Genomic DNA, 22225 nt, shown 5'->3' with positions numbered 1-22225 from the left:
TTCTAGGAGTCAGAGGACCCGGGTTCTAATCCTGACTCTGCCACTTGCCTGCAATGTGACCTTTGACAAGTCACTTAACTTCTCTGTGGCTCAGTTTTCTTCTCTGTAAAATGGAGATTAAACATTTGTTCCCTCCAACTCAAGCTGTGGACTTGATTACCCCGTACACATCCCAGTACTGAAAAAAATTGCTTTGATAATTTTCAAAAGGTATGTGACTTTCATTCTCTCAGTGCAATATGAAATCTTAGGCCTAAACCATCCTATGGGGTGTTACAGGCATAGGTGCATCTGTAATAAACCCATGATTACTCCAGATACCCAAGCTCATCTTTTTTTGCTCTCCATATGTTGCCCTTAGGGTGCCAGTAATCTATCTTGATGAAGGGGAATTACCTTACCTCCAACAAGGTAGATGGTGGTGGTATTTCTAATTTAACAATCCTCTGGGAAACATTTCCAGTTCAAAATCATTACAAGTATCACAGTACCTTGAGAGAGTTGTTCAGTAACTTCTGTGTTCTGATGCTTGCTCACACAGTGATCATGCAGGAAGATCTGCAAAAAAAAACCACAGGCTTCTTTGCCAAATCAGTGCAGTGATAGAAATCCATGGTAAATTTGAGGACGGACAGACCATGCATTGGACTGGCTTAGGGAATTTCTACACACAACCAAAGATTTTCATTATCAATACAGAGCCCAGAGTCCTCAGTGAATTCTACTACCTACATAAATTGTAGAAGTCCAGGTACACTTCCCTTAATAATATGTAACTAAGGTCACTAAGTCATTACTCTATTACAGAACATATTCATTTACAGTTGTGTAATTTAAGGTTGTTTGGTCACTGCCATCTAAGGCATACATGCCAAGCAATGCATCCACTTGAGTGCCGTCTCTGTTCACCAGTAGCTGCAGCTCCACATCTCCCATTTTACTTCAGCTGATGCTCTGAGCTGCTTGCCTGGCCTCATTTTCAGTGGCTGGCCATCCACCTGCCCCAGAAAGCCTGCTTGCTCACCCCCACGGTCATCACTGCCACACCTTGGTAAAGTCCACTTGCCCCTGGCCAGGAGGGCACCACCTGCATGTCTGTTAGAATTTTTTTTTTCTTTCAGGTCTGTTATCCATCAAATGTGTTCAGCAGCTCACATAAAACATTCAGGGAACTAATGCGTGCTTTGAAGAGTTTTGGTCTCATGAGTAATAACCTGCAAGTAGTAGCTCATTGATCAATCAATCGTATTTATTGAGCACTTACTGTGGGAGTTGCTGCAAATACAGGAGTCCACCATCTACATGATATTGCGTGGCGACCCCAAGTTCCATTCCTTTAAGCACATCAATCTGAATGAAGTTTGACTTAAGAGTTCTTCGTTATTTCCGACATGGTTGCTAGAAATGCGAGCTGATTGACTGTGGGAGATCGCTAATAGTAGTTCTTGAGTCAGATGATGGCCAATAAAGAACTTAGTTGAAATGGTCAGTCCATTTATCTAGGATCACAGAACGACCGATCGGCAGTTGTGACCAGCCAGTATTTAGGATGATATTAGCACCAGCAGATTCCAGTTCATAGACCGCCCGGGGCTCTTTGAAAAGCATCTTGCAGCCCTTGTGGTCAAGTGCTCCCTGCAGCTCCTCCGTTTTTACCATCCACCTCTTCTTCATCTGGCAGAGTCAGACTTGGGCCAGTTGCTTGCCTGGCCACTTCTTTCTCAGAGGAGATCCTGTCATTGATCCATGCTCGGTGTTGTTTACGTATGGTCTCCGGCAGCCGTGTGGCCTCATTTCTGTCGGGCAAATCTTGGCATTTTTTTCTGGTGAAGCCAAGGACACTGACATGGAAGGCAGCAGGACCGCTGGAGGCTTCCCAACCAGAATGCTGAACCAACATTTTCAGGCTAAACAGAAAGTCTTCAGGGAGATAGAGTTACCGACCTGCTACCCAGCTAATAGATCTGCAACTTTCAGAGGGGTCACTTCTAGCTTTTTAACTTCTATGACCTTTACAGACCATACTTAAAATTAAATAACAAGGCAGTATGACAAACACCAAGCCTCCCAAACAGTGGTTGCCACAGCCCAACTCGATCAGATGGACAAAAAAGGAATGATGAAATCTACTATATTCTGAGCTGCAGTGGAACAAACAAGCAGAGTAGGCAGAAAAAACGCTTAAAGATTTGTAAGCATGGTCAGATGGTCTGACTCCGGAACGGAAAAGAATGACAATCCGGTAGACAACAACTGAGTACAGAGACACTTTGACAAACTGGTAAACAGAGTCTTTAATGAATGCAGGATGGGAAGGAATGCTGTTCATACAGTACTGTCTTCAACCATACCATCTTAAGCAGGATCACTGTCAGCAGTGCCATCTTCAAATATAGGTGCAGATATACACACAAACACACGCACACACACACACACACAAACACACACCCCTATTTAATTCAAATGAAGAAGACTCTTCTGGTATGCCAAATGTGGGAAAACAAGGAAGTTTTAGGAAGGGTGAGAACCCGCCTATGAATCAATCATATTTATTGAACACTTATGTGCAGAACACTGTACTAAGTGCTTGGGAAAATACAATATAAAAAATGTTCTCTGTCCATATTATCTTCTACTGCATGTTAATTTTCACAGAATACTCTACTATTAAAATCAGCAAATTATGTGACTGCCAAAACAATGTATGACCATCATATCTTTCCCCACTGGAGACAACTGCACTTGGCGGGGATTAAAACAAGATGTCATGGCAGTGTGGGAGAATTTAGCACTCCCAAGAATATGTTGAGAGGAAAATGGAAATTTCTTGCAAAATGATTTTCAACTCCCTCTCCTCCTTTCGACTTAGTTTGTGAGCCCCTGTCCAACCTGATTACCTTTTTCCACACCAGCCCTTAGCACAGTGCTTGGCAAAGAATGAGTGCTTAACAAGTACCTTAAAAACAAAAACTTCGCAGTGATAGTTAAAATCAAACACCATCCCAAAGGTACACTGTGACAATAATTTATTTTACTGTGTAGGAAGGAAAATTCAGATTTCATACATGTCATCAGCTAATAAATGGATGAAGAGTTCAAGTATAGAGCTGAATACAATAGTAAAAAAGATTAAGGTTTGTTCTACTATGGCAAACAGCATAATACACTAAAACACCTACATTAAAACCAACAGTTCTCAAAAAACCACATATCACAATTTGAATATGCTTAGTATTAAAGGTTTTTCTGCCACCTTTATCCATAAACTACTATTAGTATGGAATAAGCAACGGAATCTTTGTGTTGGGAAGCTCATAGCAGTATGGGTTTGTAAGGCCAGAAAGATGAGGTTTTTGCTTATTAAAATGATCAAACTCTTTTCAGCCATGACATGGTACCAGGAAAAACAGCCTCACAGAGACCAATAGTTTCCTTTTTTGATGGTGAAATCTGAGGCAGTTTCATATTCACTGTTCCCTATCGGGTTTGATCCCACAATCTTTCCCATTCTTTCTCTGCCAGCTTTCATCATGGGAGTGTGGCCTTCCCTCGATTGTCCACCTTCAGTTTTTAATGCATAGACTTTTCGCTGGCGTTCCCCAGTGCACTTAAAGCTGCCTGGCAAGTTAGCCCGGGAATGGGGGAAGTCATCTCTCTGGTTATCTACAGGGAGTGAGGATGCAAAGCAACTGTCTGGAGATGAGGTGAAGTGCAGAGTGAATAACCTGTTACATGACCTCGGCAAGCTGGGCTTGGGCGACGTTTCAGAACAGTCTCAAATTGCTGTCTGAAGGCCAGGACTGCTCCTTGAAACAAGCGGACAGGACCGCAGGATGATCTCCTGTTTTCTGGTACATGGGCTCCTTAAATTGGTGAAGTGGTCAGGACAGGTCCTGTCTCAACATAGTAACATATAGCAGTGATCCAAAATGCAAGTATTTTAGTTTTGAAGGATAGTGGTTTCTGAATTTCCTCCTCTTTAGGTTAGAAGAAGAAGAGTGACCGGAGGGCTTCCTTTTAAAAAATTGTAGATAATATTGCCTTCCTTTCCAAGGAAGCTACAAAGATAAGAGTGCCCAGGTGCAGTAAAGAAAAGATAGTGGTGATATGCCTAAACGTATGATATTTTTGCCTTGTGCAATCCTGTGCTTTCTTAATCAGTGCAAATTTTGCTATCCAGAAGGAAATTTTCATGAAGGAGAAGACATTCTGCTCTTCCAGCCATCTGCCCCAGGCTTGCACCATTTTTAGGAAAGAGTCCTTAGGCCTGAGAAACCTTACTCTAAGATCACTTTCAGCATTACCAACCAGCATGCCAATTGTTATTTCACAAACCCCAGTGCATCTGCCGATAAAAATCTGACTTACAACTTAATGATTAATGTTATGACTGAAGCAACAGTTGCACTTTTTAATTCCTCAGCAATTCCAAGTGAGAAACAATGCATCTCAAGCTTAGGGGAAAATTTAAGGTTTCTGGTTCAAATATTTCACTTTGAGTCAGTAAGTCTGAAAAATCGTCAATGAATCATATGATCAAATGTGCATTTGAGGTACAACAAGCTGGTGGCTAAATTGATATATGAACCAAAGGGAAATATTTACATGGAATGTTCACCTGAATTACAAAGCCACTACTTCAAATTACAACATCTTCACATATAGTTCACTGTAGGAAGAATCACACTAAAGAGAAATTTAAAAAAAAACCTTGATATCCCTTTATACCCTTTCATAAATATATAAAGTTTCACTAAATTCTTTTTTTCTTTAAACAAGACATCTAAACCTTCTTTACATGTGAACATAAAATAACTCTGCTTCCTGACTGAATGCCACAGATGCAATGATTTTGGGGGTAGCAAGCTTTAGTTCATGCTGAAGCAGTGGACAAGTTCACTTATCCAGCTCACAGTCATGTTTGAGCATTTCCTCTTAATCCATGTTCTGTTTTCTGTACATCAGTAGTAAATTAAGAATAAACAGTAAATCACATCTGACATTTGAAATCATATGATAGATTCAATTACTCCTAAAAATTACAATTTGGTTTCTATTACCTCTGGCCAGTGTTAAATAAGGATCATTTTCTTTCAAGTGAAGCTTATGAACTAAAATTAAATTAAAAACTTTTAAATAGAAAAGACAATGTCTGGATGTTGTTCAACTATATGGTGATAAATCGTCCATTTCAAATAATGGAGGATAATCACATATTTATGTGGGATTGTGACAGTAACTCATGCGTAATATCTGCTTTTCAAATCTGAAACACCTTTTCAGCTGTTGGTAGAAAAAGCCGTAGTGAGCAAAAATGACTTTACAGGACTCCAGAAATTTTTGCCATTAGTTTAAAGTGAAAAATCCCCTTTGTGACTATGTATCCCAAGATATATCATTGATCTTTGGGAGGAGTGATTCTCCCTCCCACTGTTTTCCGTGATTAAATCTACAATATGCCCTTAAACATCCTGTTAAGGAATACCCGCTTTCAGCTGCAGCATAGGTACCAAGACAATATTTCCAGGTACTAGGCGCTTCATTTTGAATGAGGAGTTTAAATTACCAACATTAGGATCTATATCACATCACCTGGGTAAGAAAAAAAAAGCCCAACAAACTCTAAGGACATTAAATGACCTGTCTTGAGAATTACAGCAGTTGAAACTGTGACAATCTAGCTAGAGAAATTTAGGTTGTCCTTCCTGTCTCAAGTTGCTCAAAGGCTGCTATTTCAAGTCAAATGCTAACATGCAAACTTTATAGCAGTTACCACATCTGAGACTAACGAAGCATTGATCTCCAATATATATTAAAGTTCTTAGTTACTAATCTTAAAAAAATTCTCTAAAAAAATTGGAGATATACATATAGTAAACACAACCGGCTGTTTTATAGCTTAACTGGGAACACAGAATCAGCAAACGCCATTTAAATAAAATTTTGATCTTATACCCACACCATACATTTCAATAGGATTGCTGAAAGCTGAAAAGTAAGACCAGCATTCCAACCTCACCAAGACTGTAACTGCATGTCAGCAATAAAGATAAAAAATCCACCCACCATAATGGCAACTAGTTTGGTTCTAAACATGCAACCTATTAAAAGATGATTATGAACATTTTCCTTATTTACAGTGTTATGAATGCAGCCAGCTTACTGGAACCCAGTAGGTATCTGTCTCCAATCTGTCAAAAGTTGTTTTCAGCTCATTGTAAGCCACAGTGAGATCATCGTTTACTATAATTTTGTCAAAGAGATGACCATATTGACTTTCCATCATCTGTGCCGACTTAATCATTTCTTGAAAGTCTTCTTCCTTCAAAAGGAAATACAAAAAGTCAGTCAATAGTACAATTAAATCACTTCACATCAAAATCAAATGTAAACCTAGAGCAACTAGTTAACCTAATGTATTCTCTTCAGAATTCAAATTTGCTCCCTTCCAACATCCTTTCAAATTCTCAGTCTCAGCTCCTCGTAAGTGAACTTTTTGCATAAATGATCAGTTCTTTCTCCCTCTCCTTTATTCAGCACATTTAGCGACTAATTGCTCACTACAGTAGAAATACCAGTGATAAAACTTTGGTCTGTTCATTCTAATGCCTAGTGCATTACTTAACTTTTAACTTGGTTTTTGCAGGGGACTTAAGAGAACAGATAAAACTTGTTCAGAGTTTGAACATACTTCCAAAAGATAGTTCCTATTGCCTTCTGGGTTTTGTTAAAGCAAGTTTAGTCGCCATTTATGTTAATATTGTTAAAAAAAATACAGTATTTAGCTAGCTGCATAACTAGGGATTATACAGCTACATAGCAGGATAAAGAGGAGCCAAATCCAATGAATGTTTTTCCATTTCTTTTCTCCACTTAGAGATCTTTGAATTTTATATCTCCAACAGAAACATTCTGAATCCTGATGAAGTGAAACAATTTCAAATGTAGGGATTTCAGTCCTATATAGACTTTACCTCAAAATTGTTGAACCAAATTATTGAACCAAATGCAGATTATATTTTAATGGGGGAAATACAGAAACCTGAATTAGGTCAGAGCACCTATTCAAAGCAGATTTAAGTTACTGGAATATTAGAAAACTCAGTGCAAAATTAGTAAAGCATTAAAATGTTTTTCAATCACCTGGGTTTCTGCAGTGAACTGCTTGTAAGGAACAGTGATAACTGCAGAGAATTCAGTCTTGAAATAACTTTCATTTTCACTGTTTTTCTCCATAAATTTTACAATATTCATGAATTTAATTTTAGAGCACTTTTTTATAAACTGTTTTTCATTTTAACTTAGTTTCTCTGAGTTAGTTCTTGAATGAAAGCACTGTGCTAGGAGACAAAAAGGGCAAACTCTGCAGGGAGACAGTCCTCCCCAGGACCTTAATATGCCATTCCTTCAGTCTTTCCAGCCTCCCTCTGGCCTAACTGGAGACAGAATTTTTGCATACGAGGGACAACTCAGCAAAACCTCACTATTGTTTGTTCTTGCAAAATGCTGACTTGTGAAAATACTGCCTGAATCATTAGTCTGTCCTAAATAATACGTCACAAATCAATTTTTTTTTTGAAAACACAGATTGTTCTCCTATAACTTGAGGGTTTCTGTCTTGCAGAAACTCAGGTAAGGAAAATGTGTCTCACACTGCTCACCCTATGTCCAATGCCAGGTGCTTGAGCACATTCTCTAATTCTACGGTCGTGGTCTATCCAAAAGGTATCAGAGAATTGATTGTACACAGGTGAGGTCAAGGGCATCAAGTGTCTTTTCCTTTCCAATTTCTGGCTCTATTCCTGTTTCCCTCATCCTGAACTCCCACCCCAATCTTCCATCCTTGAGTCCCTTCCTCCTGACTCAACACTGGCCAGCACCTCTTGGGATGCTACTGCTGCTGCTGGGATGGACTGGAATGCTCAATGGTCTGGGGGATGGCCAAGCCCCATTGCCTGGGCCTCCAGACAAGGATGCAACAGATTCCCAACCTCCCTTCCTAGAGCAAAAGGCATTTGCTGGAGGGATCAGCAGAGGTTCAGGACAGTCAGTTCAGAAGCACAGAGAGACACAAGCCAAAGGAACCTTCAGCTTTAGCAATCCTCTTAATGTCTATGAGCTTTCTGTATTTTCTATCCTTTCTTTTCCCCCCAAATTTCATTGTTCTCTTTCTTGAGGTTTTATGGTTGGAGCCAGCTTGATTATTGCTGGAGCTCTCTTACACTGAAGCTTTAGAACACTGGCACAAAAAAATGGCTAGTTATTTCCTTCTTCTGGGTCTTTTTCATAAGTTAACCTCTTAGTTTAAAGGAAGCCTGTCAAACCATATCTTAACGAAAGAGTGACTTCTGGGACTTGGTAAATGTAAAATTTGTGTCTTGGAGAAATTATGTCTGCTGAAGCCTTGCTACGTGGAGGCTTTTTCTACTCTGGTTTCCAATCGGTCCTCCCAAATCTCTCCGTTCCTTCTTTAGGAATCGTCATTCTTTAATGCCTACTTTTTACAACATTTCTATAGATGGTAGACACTTAGGGAAGCTTTGCCAAACTGAGGCAATCTCTTCAGTGCCACCACAGGTTTGGTAGTTGTTTCAGAGTTGGCTGCTTCTCTCTGGACACAGAAAGTGCCAGCCTAAAGTACTTCTGCTCAATTTGCCCAACCCTAAGAAGAAAAAGTCCCAATACACTCAGTTCTCCTATAACTGGAGGGGTGGTGAAATGAGCCAGGGGAGGAGAGAGGGATGAGGGTTTGCATTCCTAACCAACCCTTCATTAAAGAGAAGTTGGATTACATTAGATATGCTCTGACCAATGTTGTGCCCACAAATGTTTCTTCCAACATGGCAATGTGCTCTGTCCAGATAGATGTGCATTGTCGAAAGAACGTTCCCTAATTGCCTCGGAGCATCCTATCCAAAATGGCTAGTGAAACCATGTGTTATGGAAGAAACGAATATATCTCTTTTTTTTTGCTTTCTTATTATTTAAGACTTTCTAGTCACAATGAAACTGCTTTGCACTACTACACTGCATGAGAACTGAATATTTTCATAAAAATGAACTCATGGAGAAGGCATTGTCCTTCTCCCATTTTTAATGACTTTCTAAAGATGAAGTGCCAAATGTACCCAAAGAAGCATATAACAGCCATTTAAAATACTTTATAAATCATATACCTAAAAACTAAGGGATTCTGCTGTCTCCCTGTCACCCTGTGGGAGCACCGACTGTCCGTTTTTTTCTGGTATTTATAAAGTACTTACTATGTGCCAATCACTGTTCTAAGCACAGATACAAGCAAATCAGATTGGACACAGTCCGTGTCCCACAAGCGGCTCATACTCTTAATCCCCATTTTACAGATGAGGGAACTGAGACACAAAGAAGTGATTTGCCCAAGGTCACACAGGAAATAAGCAATGGAGCCAAAAGTAGAACCCAGGTCCTTCTGACGCCCAGGCCCGTGCCCTATCTACTAGGCCACTCTGCTTCTCATCTGGGTGCTCCCAACAGCCTCTGCTTCGTATATCATCCTCTCATTGGAGTCCCTGGGTAACAATATCAGGGACAATGGATTACCTGGGGATGGACCTATCCTATGGAATTACCCCAAGACAGAGAGGGTTGGAGAAAACCTTAAGAGAAGTGGGGAAAGCAAAAGCAAGCAGGAGACGCTTAGAAAAAACCCAAGAGAAAGACTATGCAGAAATGCTGCTTTGTGAGATTCCTGAAAAGTGTCACCATCCAACCAGAAGAGGGTAGTCCCGGCATAAGATTACAGAAGGTTTCATCCCAAGAGGCCTGGCTTGTACACATTGGCTTGAGAAGCAGCGTGGCTCAGTGGAAAGAGCATGGGCTTTGGAGTCAGAGGTCATGGGTTCAAATCCCGGCTCTGCCACTTGTCAGCTGTGTGACTGTGGGCAAGTCATTTAACTTCTCTGTGCCTCAGTTCCCTCATCTGTAAAATGGGATTAAGACTGTGAGCCCCACGTGGGACAACCTGATTCCCCTGTGTCTACCCCAGTGCTTAGAACAGTGCTCTGCACATAGTAAGCGCTTAACAAATACCAACATTATTATTACATCTTGGGCCACTGCCACCTGCCACGGAGGACCACCACTGTAGTGCTGCCACCTGATGGACGGTTATTGGATCCAGAGAGGCAGAACCAGGGCAAAGTCATTCATTCAATAGTATTTATTGAGCACTTACTATGTGCAGAGCACTGTACTAAGCGCTTGGAATGAACAATTCGGCAACAGATACAGTCCCTGCCGTTTGACCGGCTTACAGTCTAATCGGGTGAGACAGGTGCTGTAACTGGGCCTCCGGATCAGGGCGCGTCCCCCACCCCCCAAATTGAAAAGGAGCTGTAAGGGGGACTCTGAACTACTGCCACTTGGGGGAGCAGAGACTGGTTGCCAAGACCTCTATCTACAGGGCCTTCAATCCCTTCATTCATTCAATCGTATTTATTGAGCGCTATGTGCAGAGCACTGTACTAAGCGCTTGGAAAGTACAATTCGGCAGAGACAATCCTTGCCCAATAACGGGCTCACAGTCTAAAAGAGACCAGTACCTAGTACTTTCGGGAACCACCAGAAGTCACAGGGTGGTCCTTCTCTCCGGACACGGGCAGGAAGGGAAACTGGAGAAATGTGGAATGCCGCCAGACCTGTCTGCTGAGAACTCCCAACCCCACTCACCCTTGCATGCCTCCTTTAGGTGGGGGCTGGAGCCATGTGTCAGGATGGATTCCTTAGCTTGCTGCTGGAAGAGGTGTTAGTAGCAAAGGGAGCCAGGTGAAAGTTGCGAGTATTAGGCAGGTATTTATCCCGAATGAAAACATACGTACTGTAAAGGGCTTAGCCGAACCCTTTTCATCTTTGCTGGAAATAATCTTCGCGTTTCTTCTCGTCTCTCTCAAACGCTCAAGTGGCGGTGGCTTTATAAATATGACAAATGGTTTAAATTCTAAGGTTCTTAAATGCTTCACTGTCTGGGAGGGTGAGAATGATAATACTGGATTAGTTAGCTGAATTTCTTATATACATTAAAACTGAGTTTTCACGGCAAAACCCAAGAATTCTCCACCTCTCTTTCTCGACAAAACTACGTAATTTTCTTGCATTTATTTTTAGTCAAAATCAGTGAATCACACTCTTCTAAATACACCTCATTTGTTAAACATTTGTAAATGGTAGGAAATCAAAAAGTGATTTTAAGAAATACTCGCAAATCTCATCAGCTCTGAAGGAAACTAAGTTGAAAGGTCTCGAACATCCTCCGATTTGTGCTTCGTGACAGACTGTCCTGAAAGGTGGTAGTTAAAACCCCTTGCTCAACTGAATTCTACATGAAATTCTTGGGAGGTTGGATTAATTTAGTACATCAACTCTATACTGCCACAGAGGGACCAAGGCACTTGCTTTCAATCAAGCATGTCAATAATCCCCCATGGAGCTCCTTCTGATCAGTAAGGCTGTGTGCTCTTGGGGTGCACTGTCTGCAATCAGGATAACAGATGGCTAAACCCCCTGGCAATCTTAGGGAGTGTTTATAGGAGTGTCTGGAGTGAAAGGATAGGGTTTTAAATGTCAGCTTGACAGATGCAATGTGGATCCCAGTCACTCCATGTTCTGTAACAGGCCACGCAACTAAGTTTTCGTAATTGGTTGGCATTTCGACTGCCATGAGATTTGGATAAACAAAATGAAGGAACATTTCCACCTCTTGAATGGCATGAAGTCAGTATATTTACCTTTGCTTGCTAGAAGGGAGCAATTCATTTTTTAATTTCTGAAATCTAACTGATTAACAACAGGGACTTCTGTAATAATTTACATGTAGGCAGTTAGGGAAAAAGCTATGGGAAATTACCTACAATCATTGCGTCCAGTCGGATACATTACTGCAGATTTTAGTGTACTCTGCAAGGTGGTGAAATGAAGTTCATTTTAATATGAAAATTGTGTCTTCAGATTGTGTTACAGGAGATAAGTAGCAAATAAAGCAAATGGAAAAGACAATGGCAAATAAAATGGACAAAATATCCCAGCCCACATCATTTAAAATGTTTAAAACTGTTTACTATGCTTTAAAAAAAGAACTTGGTAGTATCACTATGCTTTTAAAATCTATTCACAATGATCAAGGACTTAAGGGTCAAAGAACTAAGCTAAACCTAAACAAAAATATCAAAACTTCAAAAGATAGTCTTTTTCTGTATGCTTTCAGTGAGCTGATTTTTGCACTGAAGGCTTCTGAAATTATATTTCTACTTTTCCCTCCTTCAATAAAGGCTACGTATGCCCATTAATGTATGGAATACACATTCAGTTTAAAACGGAAAGTTCCATAAAGAGTTTTCTTCTGGAATTCTGACATAAAATGTGGTAAGTTACATGATGCCAGAGGGGTCCTGAAAAGTTTACTGCTTACTTACATGAGGCTGAACATCCAACAAACAAACTTTGTTTTTAGCCAGAACAGACCGAACAGAGTCAATGCTGGTACCATAATAGTTGTTTTTATATTCACCATACTCGATAAACCTACCAAAAATTAAAGTCAGAGAGAAATTAGAGTTATCCTCAAGAGTTGAAAAGAAACTATAAGTTTAGTTTGCAAGACCTAAATCATTGGAAAAAATACTTTTGCTTCACATATGTGATTTTTACCATGTTTAAAAAAAAAATCCTGCCAAGTACTTCAGCATGTCAATTTTTTAAAATCTTCTATTTTACATTTTCAAATCAGTAACACCTGCTTGTATTACAGTTAAACAGAAAAGGCGCTTTAGTCCAACTGCACACTAATGTTTTCCATCACCTCTTTTTCCGAACTAATGCAATGTAATAAAACACTGGATAAGCTAAACAATAGAAACTACTGAAATTTCATTGCCCACTACAAAATAACCAAACCCTCCTTTGGAGACGGAGGAGGGACGATGGGGGTGCTAATGGAACCAGGGTGGCTGATGATGTTGCTATAAAAATACAAATACGGTTTGCCAAAAAGAAAAGAACATTTTGAAGTTTCAATAAAATCCCACAATGTGGATTAAAATGCACATTGCTCCCTGAAAATTTTAGAAGTACATGGTAAGCTTCCTTTAAAAAAAATCTTTACAGGTTGCTAGCAAATATGTTGCTACTGTTATTAAAATTTCTGGACAAGTGAGGTGGGTGGGAAGAAGAGGAGGCTACCCTGTAGGTCAGTGGTTTAGGAGAACAAGAAGCTCCTAGCCACAAAGCAGATATATGGATATGCAAAATGAACACATTTTAAACATATTTTTATGGTGTTTTGCCACCAGATATTGTAGAGCAATGTACCATTAGCAGAAGAAATGAAGCCACTGACATTCTAGCCTTCCCCCAAATTATTCTTGAGTAGCTTAATAAAAAAACAACAGAGGCTTGAGTGGTTTAAAAATTTATAGGTAAATATTATTTTTATTTTTCTTGCCAGAACAATCACTAATTGCCGCCCACTTTGGAATTCAAATATTACTTTGGTATTTTCCAAAATGAGTGCTGACTATATCATTTTTAAACTACAAAAAAAATACTCAGTTCCTCCAAGTTGGCCCTGAAGACATATGGTTCAATAAAAGTCATTTTGACTAAAAGTCTTCTAAAGAGCTTGTCAACGTACTTGTTATTCTGTACATCTGTCTCAAACAAGTGTTTGGAAATGAAAATGTATTCAACACCGTCACTTTCCTGGCCTCTTCTTGGTCTGGTAGTATCTGAGATTTAATTAAAAATAGTTTAGACAGGCCCATATTTCCACTTTGGGAAAACATTAAAAAGGAAATACAGAAATACATTCATTGACTATTTTTCTTGAAAAAAAAGGAAGATAACAAGGAGTCACAGCTGATCAGAGCCAAATTGATGACTTTTTAATAAAGAGGAGAAAGCATGCTATCGTATCTGACCAATACATTGAGGCTCCTGAAATAGGAGGAATTCTGTAAGGAGATCTACAAATAAAACCCAACTGATTTACGCTATAGAACAAGTCAAATGTCACACATCAGGGCCCCTGACAATTGTCTTTGGGACGAGCAATGCATATTATAACAAACTGTGGTATCAAGTGAAGCAAAAAGGAGAAAAGATGGGCATGAGACTAGATAAAATACCTTCTAAATTATCACCTTATAGAAAAGATTTTTATTTTGCCACCAATAAGATCATCTCAGAAACCCGAGTTCTCGGGCTAGTGCCATTCACTATGATCTCAGATGTACCCAGCTTTGTCCTGAGCATAAGCCTAATTGTGATAAATGAGGGAGGTCAATGTTGTGAGGTAATAAGTTAAAAGCTTTCATAAATGTATGCGTGATTCTCCAGGGCCCCAAGCACATTTCTGAAAGGAATCTTTTCTAGGTACCCTGAAGGAAAACTATGGCAGAGGTGCTTTAATAGTAATAATGATAATTGTGATATTTGCTAAGCGCTCACTCTGTGCCAGGCACCGTATTAAGCGCTGGGGTGGATACAAGCAAATTGGGTTGGGCGCAGTCCCTGTCCCACATCGGGCTCACAGCCGTAATCCCCATTTTACAGATGAGGTACCTGAGGCACAGAGAAGGGAAGTCACTTGTCCAGGGCCACACAGCAGACAAGCAGTGGAGCTGAGACTGGAACCCATGACCTTCTGACTCCCAGGCCCATGCTCTACTCACTACACTGTGCTGCTTCTCTGTCTACCTTCATGTCCACAGCCTTGAGTGGACGTGACAGAAACAACCCTTCTTTGCAGAATTTTGACCATTCATTTGTACTTAAGCACTTGGGAGAATACAATAAAACAATCTAGGTCTATCTTCTGGCCCGCCATGTTGACAACTGGCTTTTACCTAGCTCACTTACCTCACTGACAATATAGATCCCTCCGTTCTGACAACTGAAAAAACGGATTTAAAGATAAAACAATCTAGGTCTATCTTCTGGCCCGCCATGTTGACAACTGGCTTTTACCTAGCTCACTTACCTCACTGACAATATAGATCCCTCCGTTCTGACAACTGAAAAAACGGATTTAAAGATGTGGTGGTCTGAAAGTGCCAAAATAAGAGGATGGGAATGGATAGGTTTAAGTAGCAGAATAAAATACCAAAAATTGGGAGGGTGGGGATAATCCCCATAAGTGTGATCTGAGGTTGGTAATGGAAGGTTCATAAGGCAGAACTCAGCTAAGAAACACTTTAGAAATAATAGTTTAAACTGCAGTCAATTAAAAATGTCTTGACTCGGCCAAACAATTCCTCTCATGAAAACCATTTCAATTATATACAAATATTGCATGGTGCATGAGCACTGTTTCTGCAGGGGCTTTATGTCTTCAAGTGCCTTTACGAGCTTGTTTGAGAAATCTGGACATGTGTTTTTGTAACAATTATTTAAAAGGTTTGTCTCGATCTGGGTTCAGTGGGGCATATGACAGCCATGAAATGTCACAAATGTGAGGCCTCAAGTTACATAATCCAAGACATCCAGTAATTGTGTGTGTATGTGTATGTGCCAGTCTTGACTTTCCTGTTTGATAATGCTCTAAGTCCATCTCCTATCTGACACCCAATTCAGAAAGGTGCAGGGCAGATGTTTCTTGTGCTTTTCTAAGAGTTCTAGTCCAATTCCTCTGATGTCAGAAAGATGCTCTGAAATGTTATCCTTTCAGCTTCAGAATTCACTAGAATAACTTACCCCTATCACTGCTTCTTTCAATCTGTTGCTTTTTACTGAATTTTGATGAACTGTTGCTTATATGCAGCTTTTTTGAAACTGCTCTCCATCTTTCCACTGAGTTTATTTGCTGCCTCCCCTCTACATTCCTATGAAGCAGCCAATCTGTACAGTAACTGTGAGTTAGGAGGGGGCATGATTTTCTCTATTTTCCACGATTAACCTGAAACCAAAATTAAATGCCTTCTCCAATACATACAGCAATTCAGTCTGGAAGGTGGGTAAAGAACTTGACAGGCCAAATTTTTAATGGGCAGTCCTAATGGAAACAGTTTCCATAACTTCCAGCCCAGCAGTTAGCCCACCAGACAGTGCAATCTCTTCTGTCGAACTGGTCTTTCCAGCCATGTTTACAGGCATGGATGGGATCTCACTGTCAGTAGGGTCACCGTGGAATACACAGGTCAGCAATATATTTTTTTAAGGTATCTGTAAAGTGTTTACTATGTGCTATGCACTGCACTAAACGCTGGGGTAGATGCAAGGTAATCAGGTTTGACATAGTCTATGTCCCACATGGGGCTCGGTCTTAACCCCATATTGCAAATGAGGCACTTGAGGAACAGAAGTCAAGCAACTTGCTCAAAGTCACCCAGCAGCAACTGGCAGAAACAGGTTTAGAACCCAGGTCCTTCTGACCCCCAGGCCTGTGCTCTATCTATTAAGTCACACTGCTTATTGCTCTCAGTAATATACAAAAATTTGGGATTCCATTGTAGCTTTTATTTTTATGTTTCACATGGAACACCAGCATGGCCAGTATTTCTTTAGTAACATTCCACTCTAGCATTTATAAATGTGTACCCATGGCTAAACAAATGCTCCTTAATAATGATAAACTGACCCTCTTTAATTTAGGGTGTAGGACTCCAATGGTAAACTAAAATTTAATAATATACAAATCTTCATTTTAAGATGAGGGTTCTAAATAGGAGAGGGAGGAGAGGAGAAGAAGTAGATTGCATCCGGATTTGGTCTCTACATTTTAATAAGGAAAACTTCCAAGAGGGATAAAGGGTGTTAATGGGACAGAAAATAGTTTTAAAGAGAAGCAGTTACAGGAACTGACGTTACTTGTCTAGAGAAGAGAAGGGTAAGGTGTTTTGAAGTAAACACTGACTGCAAAACTGGAAATGAGTTTAAATTACAGAAGAGAATTTGGTTGGCCATAAGGAACTTGGCAATGGTAAAGACGTAAAACACCTTAACAGGGAAGTTGTGGGATATCCATTCCTAGACATCTCTAACAACAACAAAACTTTCTGGTCTAGATAATTAATCATCGACAACCTGGAGGCAGGAGGCGAGACCAAATGCCCTACCTTGATCCCAATTAATCTAGAGAGACTGGAAGCTTGTTGTGGGCAGGGAATGAGCCCTCTGTTATAGTGTACTCTCCTGAGCACTTAGTATAGTGCTTGGCACATGGTAAGTGCTCAATAAATACGATAGAAACTACCTAGCTGAGTTCCACAACTTTTCATTCCCCAGCCCCTTGAAATAGTTGATTATGCTAGAAAGAGGTGGGAGAAAGAATCACACTGCCTAAGCTATTCCTTCCCACTGAGGCTCAGGCACCCAGAGTAGAGGAGCCAAAAGGCCTGGGGTTGAACAAGGGGGTCTAGGTGGACATTGGAGGTTCCTATCACCTTGATGAACCTGAGTTACATCTCTCTTTGCCCCCCTACCAGGATCCAGGGTCATGATGACGGCTTGTATTGTGTAGGGTCTGACTCCAGGACAAGCCCAGTTGCTTCACTCACTGCCACTGCACCCTGGCTCCCAGGTGGGGTATGCTGGTGCCTCCAGTGAGCTTGGGGGCATGGTTCAAATGCTTCTGGGCCCCCACCGGGAACCAGCAAACAAGGCTCTAACCCTGGAAGTCTCACCTCACAGTAGCCACATTTGAAATTAATCCCACATAAAATGAAAAGTTGGCAGCTTTGTTTGGCTTTTTCATAGAGACTCACCATATAACTCTTTGTTCAGAACAAAGTGCCTGATGACCTTCCTTCACACAAAATTAGGATGTTTCAGAATATCAGAATTCCGACATTCACCTATTCAGTACTTTACTTTTCAATGATGGAAGAAAACCAGCACCCGTGTTCGGAGATTTAAGAAACGATAACATATACACATATAAAAAGAGAGCATGGATTGAGCTTGAGATAGTAGACCCTTAAAATAAATTTGAATTCTACAACTAGAGACATTCTTGATGGGTACACATAAGCAATATTTGTTTTCATTAACAGCAGTATTGGATCCAATTTTAGAATGCCAAAATTTCAATATAGCCATTTAGACAGCTTTCCTAAGATCAACACATTAAGTTGTCAAATAGCCTTTCACTCAAGGGATCAAAATGCCTCCTACATCATTTTTCATTTGTAAGAATGCCTGTGAAAACATATCAGTTGCATAAAAATAAATGTAACAGAGTGCTCTGAAAAGAATACCTTGCAATATTCAGAGTTAATGGCTAGGAAAAGTTCAGTTGTTAATCACCATTCACCAATTATGACTAGAAGGTTTAGGAAAGTCTATATTGTATGACGTGTTCCTTTCTTTTAATTTTCTGATTCTGCCAATCAAGTAGGTGGTGAAACACCATAGAAAAACTTTACTGCTTACCCTAGGACATGGTTTAAATCGAATTTTGTTTAGAAAAATATTTCATTATGCATGGTCAAGCCAGAACTGTACTTGTAAAATCCTGAATAGGAGGGAAGCTTATTATGAGTGATCTATTAAATCCTCTAGTACATACGTGGCACGGTTACTCCATAATGTTGGGTGTCACTGATCAACAACTTCCGTTTCAATTCGTTTAACCCTACTCCCACTGGACCTGAAAAGCACAAGACAGTTAGTTAATGTCAGTTAATGGATCAGAGATTACGTATCTGCTGAGATAGCCACTAATCAATTAATCAATCAATGGCATTTACTGAGCTCTTACTGAGTGCAGAGCACTGTACTAAAAGCTTGGGAAAGTATTAATCAGTTGTATTTATCAGTTGTCTAAAGCACTTGGGAGAGTAAAAATCAAGGTTGGTAGACACAATCTCTTCTCAACGAGTTTACAGTCTAGACAGAGAGATAGCTGTTAATATAAATAATTTACGCATATGTACATAAGTGCTTTGGGGCTAAAGGAGGGATGAGTAAAGGGGGCAAATCAGGGTGATGCAGAAGTAAGTGGAAGAAGAGGAAATGAGGGCTTAGTCAGAGAAGGACTTGGAGCAGACGTGCCTTCTATAAGACTTTGAAGGTGGGGAGAGTAGCTGTCTGCTGGATATGAAGAGGTGTCAGAAGTGGGTTACAAAAGTACAATACAAAAAACTTGGTAGACATGATCCCTGCCCACAAGGAGTTTATGGTCCACAGGGCTGTACACTAGATTGCAAGATCTTTGAGGGCAGGGACTGTGCCTACCACTTTTATTGCACTGTACTTTCCCAAATGCTTAGTTCACTACTCTGCACACAGTAGGTGCTCAATAAACACCATTGATTGCTATCTCTGGAGAAAGTGGTCAAAACTTTGAATCCAGAGAAGAATGATATATCTGTATATATCCAAATATGAATGTGTCAGTTGGGTTATCTGCCCACTAAAAGTGGTGTCTGTGGAGAGCTGGGAGATAACCCTAGTTCTTCAACAGCACAGGAGTTGTGTTCTTGAAGAACCTGTTTTATGGAAAGACTCCATTAGCGGACCATGATGGGATTTAATGAATTATGGGATAGGTGGTTCAAAAATATTACAATAAGCATTTTTCAATACAAATCCCTACATTATGGTTACGTCCATGACCCTGGAAAAATTTACATGTTTGTCACTAATTGCTATCTGCTTATATTAATATTTGTAAAGTTGCAAAAGTACAAAGGAACACAAAATACAGGACAGCACAATACTGAGATGGATCTGACACTCATTTAAAGAGAAGATTTAATAGAGAAGACCAGAACTCATTGCTGAAAGCCTATCTACCAGTTAGAAGGAAGTTAGTTTCTTGAATGGAGAGATAAAGCATTCAAACTATGGGTCAGAGAGAGAGAGAGAGCAGTAATTCCAGCAACTTGGCATTGACTACGCCAAGAAAGTCTTCAACAGGCCAGAAAGAGTGAGCAAACAGAAATGTAGAGTGAGATAGCGAGGGGAAGTTATGTGGCTTATATATATATATATATATATATATATAAAAGATCTGCATTTTGTGTGGTTGTTAATCCTTGTGGGAATTACGGTTTGGGCTGAGTTCTCAAAAAAGCATCTTTTTATCTGTCTATTCAATGAAAGGATTAGTCTTTCTAAGAGTTTGCTTTCCTTTCACTGTTCTGTTCCAGTAAAGGAATCAGGACTGACTTTTAGAGCTTTTCCACTTTTCCCCCCCCTTAAAAAAATCAGCTTGAATTATTTGCGCTTTCAATGCACCCAACTCAATCAGGGCACTTATACAGCAATACTGAGAGAATGCCAATCGTAACAGTCGAGGAAATGATGATGTCATTTCCTGAAAAGTACATCTGTAGTCCAGTGGCAGACCAAAAAGGTTACCAGGTTCAAAGAAAGAATTTTCAGCCTTGATTTAGTAAATATAGCTTTAGACTGCTGTTACTGGAAATATTTCAAATTTCCAAATCACTTACTACATTTGTTTGACTCTCCTATAATGAGCAATTTAAAGGAGCCCTAGAAGTTTCAAAGCATCAGGACCTGCTCAGATGCCACATGAAAATGGATTGTTCAGACATTTCTTTGCTAATTATCATTTCTTTCAAGGAAGGTGGGAAAAGGAACTAACTAAATGCAGAACTAAAAGGATGGGAGAGATTTAGACTAAAGACCACATTTTGGCCTATTCTTGCCTTTCACTTACCAGTAATAACAAAAGAAGCAGAGGCATAGATAATCAGAATTGATTGAGTTGTGGAAAATTTGTCTCCTAACAGTTTTGTCACTAAAATAATGCTGAATATAGTAATCAACTTGGACCAGAGGCTGATGCAATAGCTAAGTGGGGATATGACAAGTGTCTGGACCAACACTACGGCTGTTCGGGTGGAGAGAAAGGGAGAGATTCTGGAAAAGTTGTGGAGGAAAAACCAACAGGATTTGGTGCCAGACTGAATATGGAGATTGAAAGAGTGGGAGGAGTTAACAACAAGGATGAAAACTTTAGCGATGAGGAGAAAGGTACAATTTTAAAAATGTGATTGGAAATTTAGGGTGTGGAGAAAATTTGGCAGGGAAGATGTATAGTATTTATTGAGCACTTACTATGTGCAGAGCACTGTACTAAGCGCTTGGAATGTACAATTCAGCAACAGATAGAGACAATCCCTGCCCATTGACGGGCTTACAGTCTAATCGGGGGAGACAGACAAAAACAGTAGCAATAAATAGAATCAAGGGGATGTACACCTCATTAACAAAATAAATAGGGTAATAAAAATACATACAAATGAGCAAATAAGCACAGTGCTGAGGGGAGGGGAAGGGAGAGGAGGAGGAGCAGAGGGAATGGGGGGAAAGGGGGCTTAGCTGAGAGGAGGTGAAGGGGGGGCAAAGAAGCAGCAGAGGGAACAGAGGGAAAAGGGGAAGCTCAGTCTCAGTCTGGGAAGGCCTCTTGGAGGAGGTGAGCTCTCAGGAGGACATATTAAGCTTGAGGTACTGCCAGCACATCCACATAAAGATATCCTTGAGGCAGAAGGAAATGTAAGATTGAAGAGAAGGCAAGAGGTCAGGGCTAGCAAGGTAGATTTGGGGGGAGTCTGCCTAGAAATGGTAGTTGAAACCACGGGAGCTTACTCTATATTTTATTTTTCTTGACTTTATTCTACAACTTCTAGCAAAATCCTCTTGGGCCATGTTAAATACTTTCTTTCGTTCTTTGGTGTTTACACCTTTCAGATATTTGTTGGAGACTCTCGTATTTCCTTGCTAGCTGTCACCTGGCCAAGCCCTACATAGTTAGCTCTTCCAATCTTTCCTCATAAGCCAGTCCCTTTGGGCTCTTAATCATCCTTACAGCTCTGGTCTGAGCACTCTCCAATTTATCTACATCTTAACACCCACAAAATGTGCCCAGGACTGAACCCACGGTTGTTCTGAAATCTTCAGAGCTTCATTCATGTCCTTTCCCAATGGGTGTTGTTACTCCATTTGCATATATTCTTATTTCCTGAAGTGAACAGGCACTTACATCTGTCCAAATTCAAAGTTAATGTAAATCAAATGGATAAATCAGAAATTAGGAATTTTAAATGTAATTTTCTTCCTTTAAATAATATGACCCAATGCAAACAGTTGAATACCATATACACTTTCTGCCACATCTTTTGATAGGTGACATATTCAAGGGCGTTTAAGAAATTAGGACAAGTTTTGTTTGTTTTTTAATCTTTTACCTAAGAAATAACCTTTAAGAAATTCCTTCCGTCTACATATT

General features: G+C 40.0%; 1 protein-coding gene across 6 annotated transcripts in view; it reads right to left on the bottom strand.

Moving 5' to 3' along the window:
• Nucleotides 1–3009: 3009 nt before the first annotated feature.
• Nucleotides 3010–22225, bottom strand: part of MPP7 (membrane palmitoylated protein 7) — a 220664-nt gene continuing 201448 nt past the window's right edge. For all 6 annotated transcript variants that reach the window (XM_029078130.2, XM_029078129.2, XM_029078131.2 and 3 more), the window contains 5 exons: nt 18536–18616; nt 13664–13757; nt 12447–12555; nt 10857–11000; nt 3010–6322 (listed from right to left, as the gene is read on the bottom strand). In XM_029078130.2, coding sequence (XP_028933963.1) covers nt 6143–6322; nt 10857–11000; nt 12447–12555; nt 13664–13757; nt 18536–18616 — 608 coding nt within the window. In that variant the 3' untranslated portion in view covers nt 3010–6142. The remainder of the gene's footprint in view (nt 6323–10856; nt 11001–12446; nt 12556–13663; nt 13758–18535; nt 18617–22225) is intronic.

The sequence above is a fragment of the Ornithorhynchus anatinus genome, chromosome 13 (assembly GCF_004115215.2).
Source record: "Ornithorhynchus anatinus isolate Pmale09 chromosome 13, mOrnAna1.pri.v4, whole genome shotgun sequence".
Classification (NCBI taxonomy): Eukaryota; Metazoa; Chordata; class Mammalia; order Monotremata; family Ornithorhynchidae; genus Ornithorhynchus; species Ornithorhynchus anatinus.
Note: the sequence above shows the minus strand (reverse complement) of the source record. Positions and strands in the feature narration are given on the sequence as shown.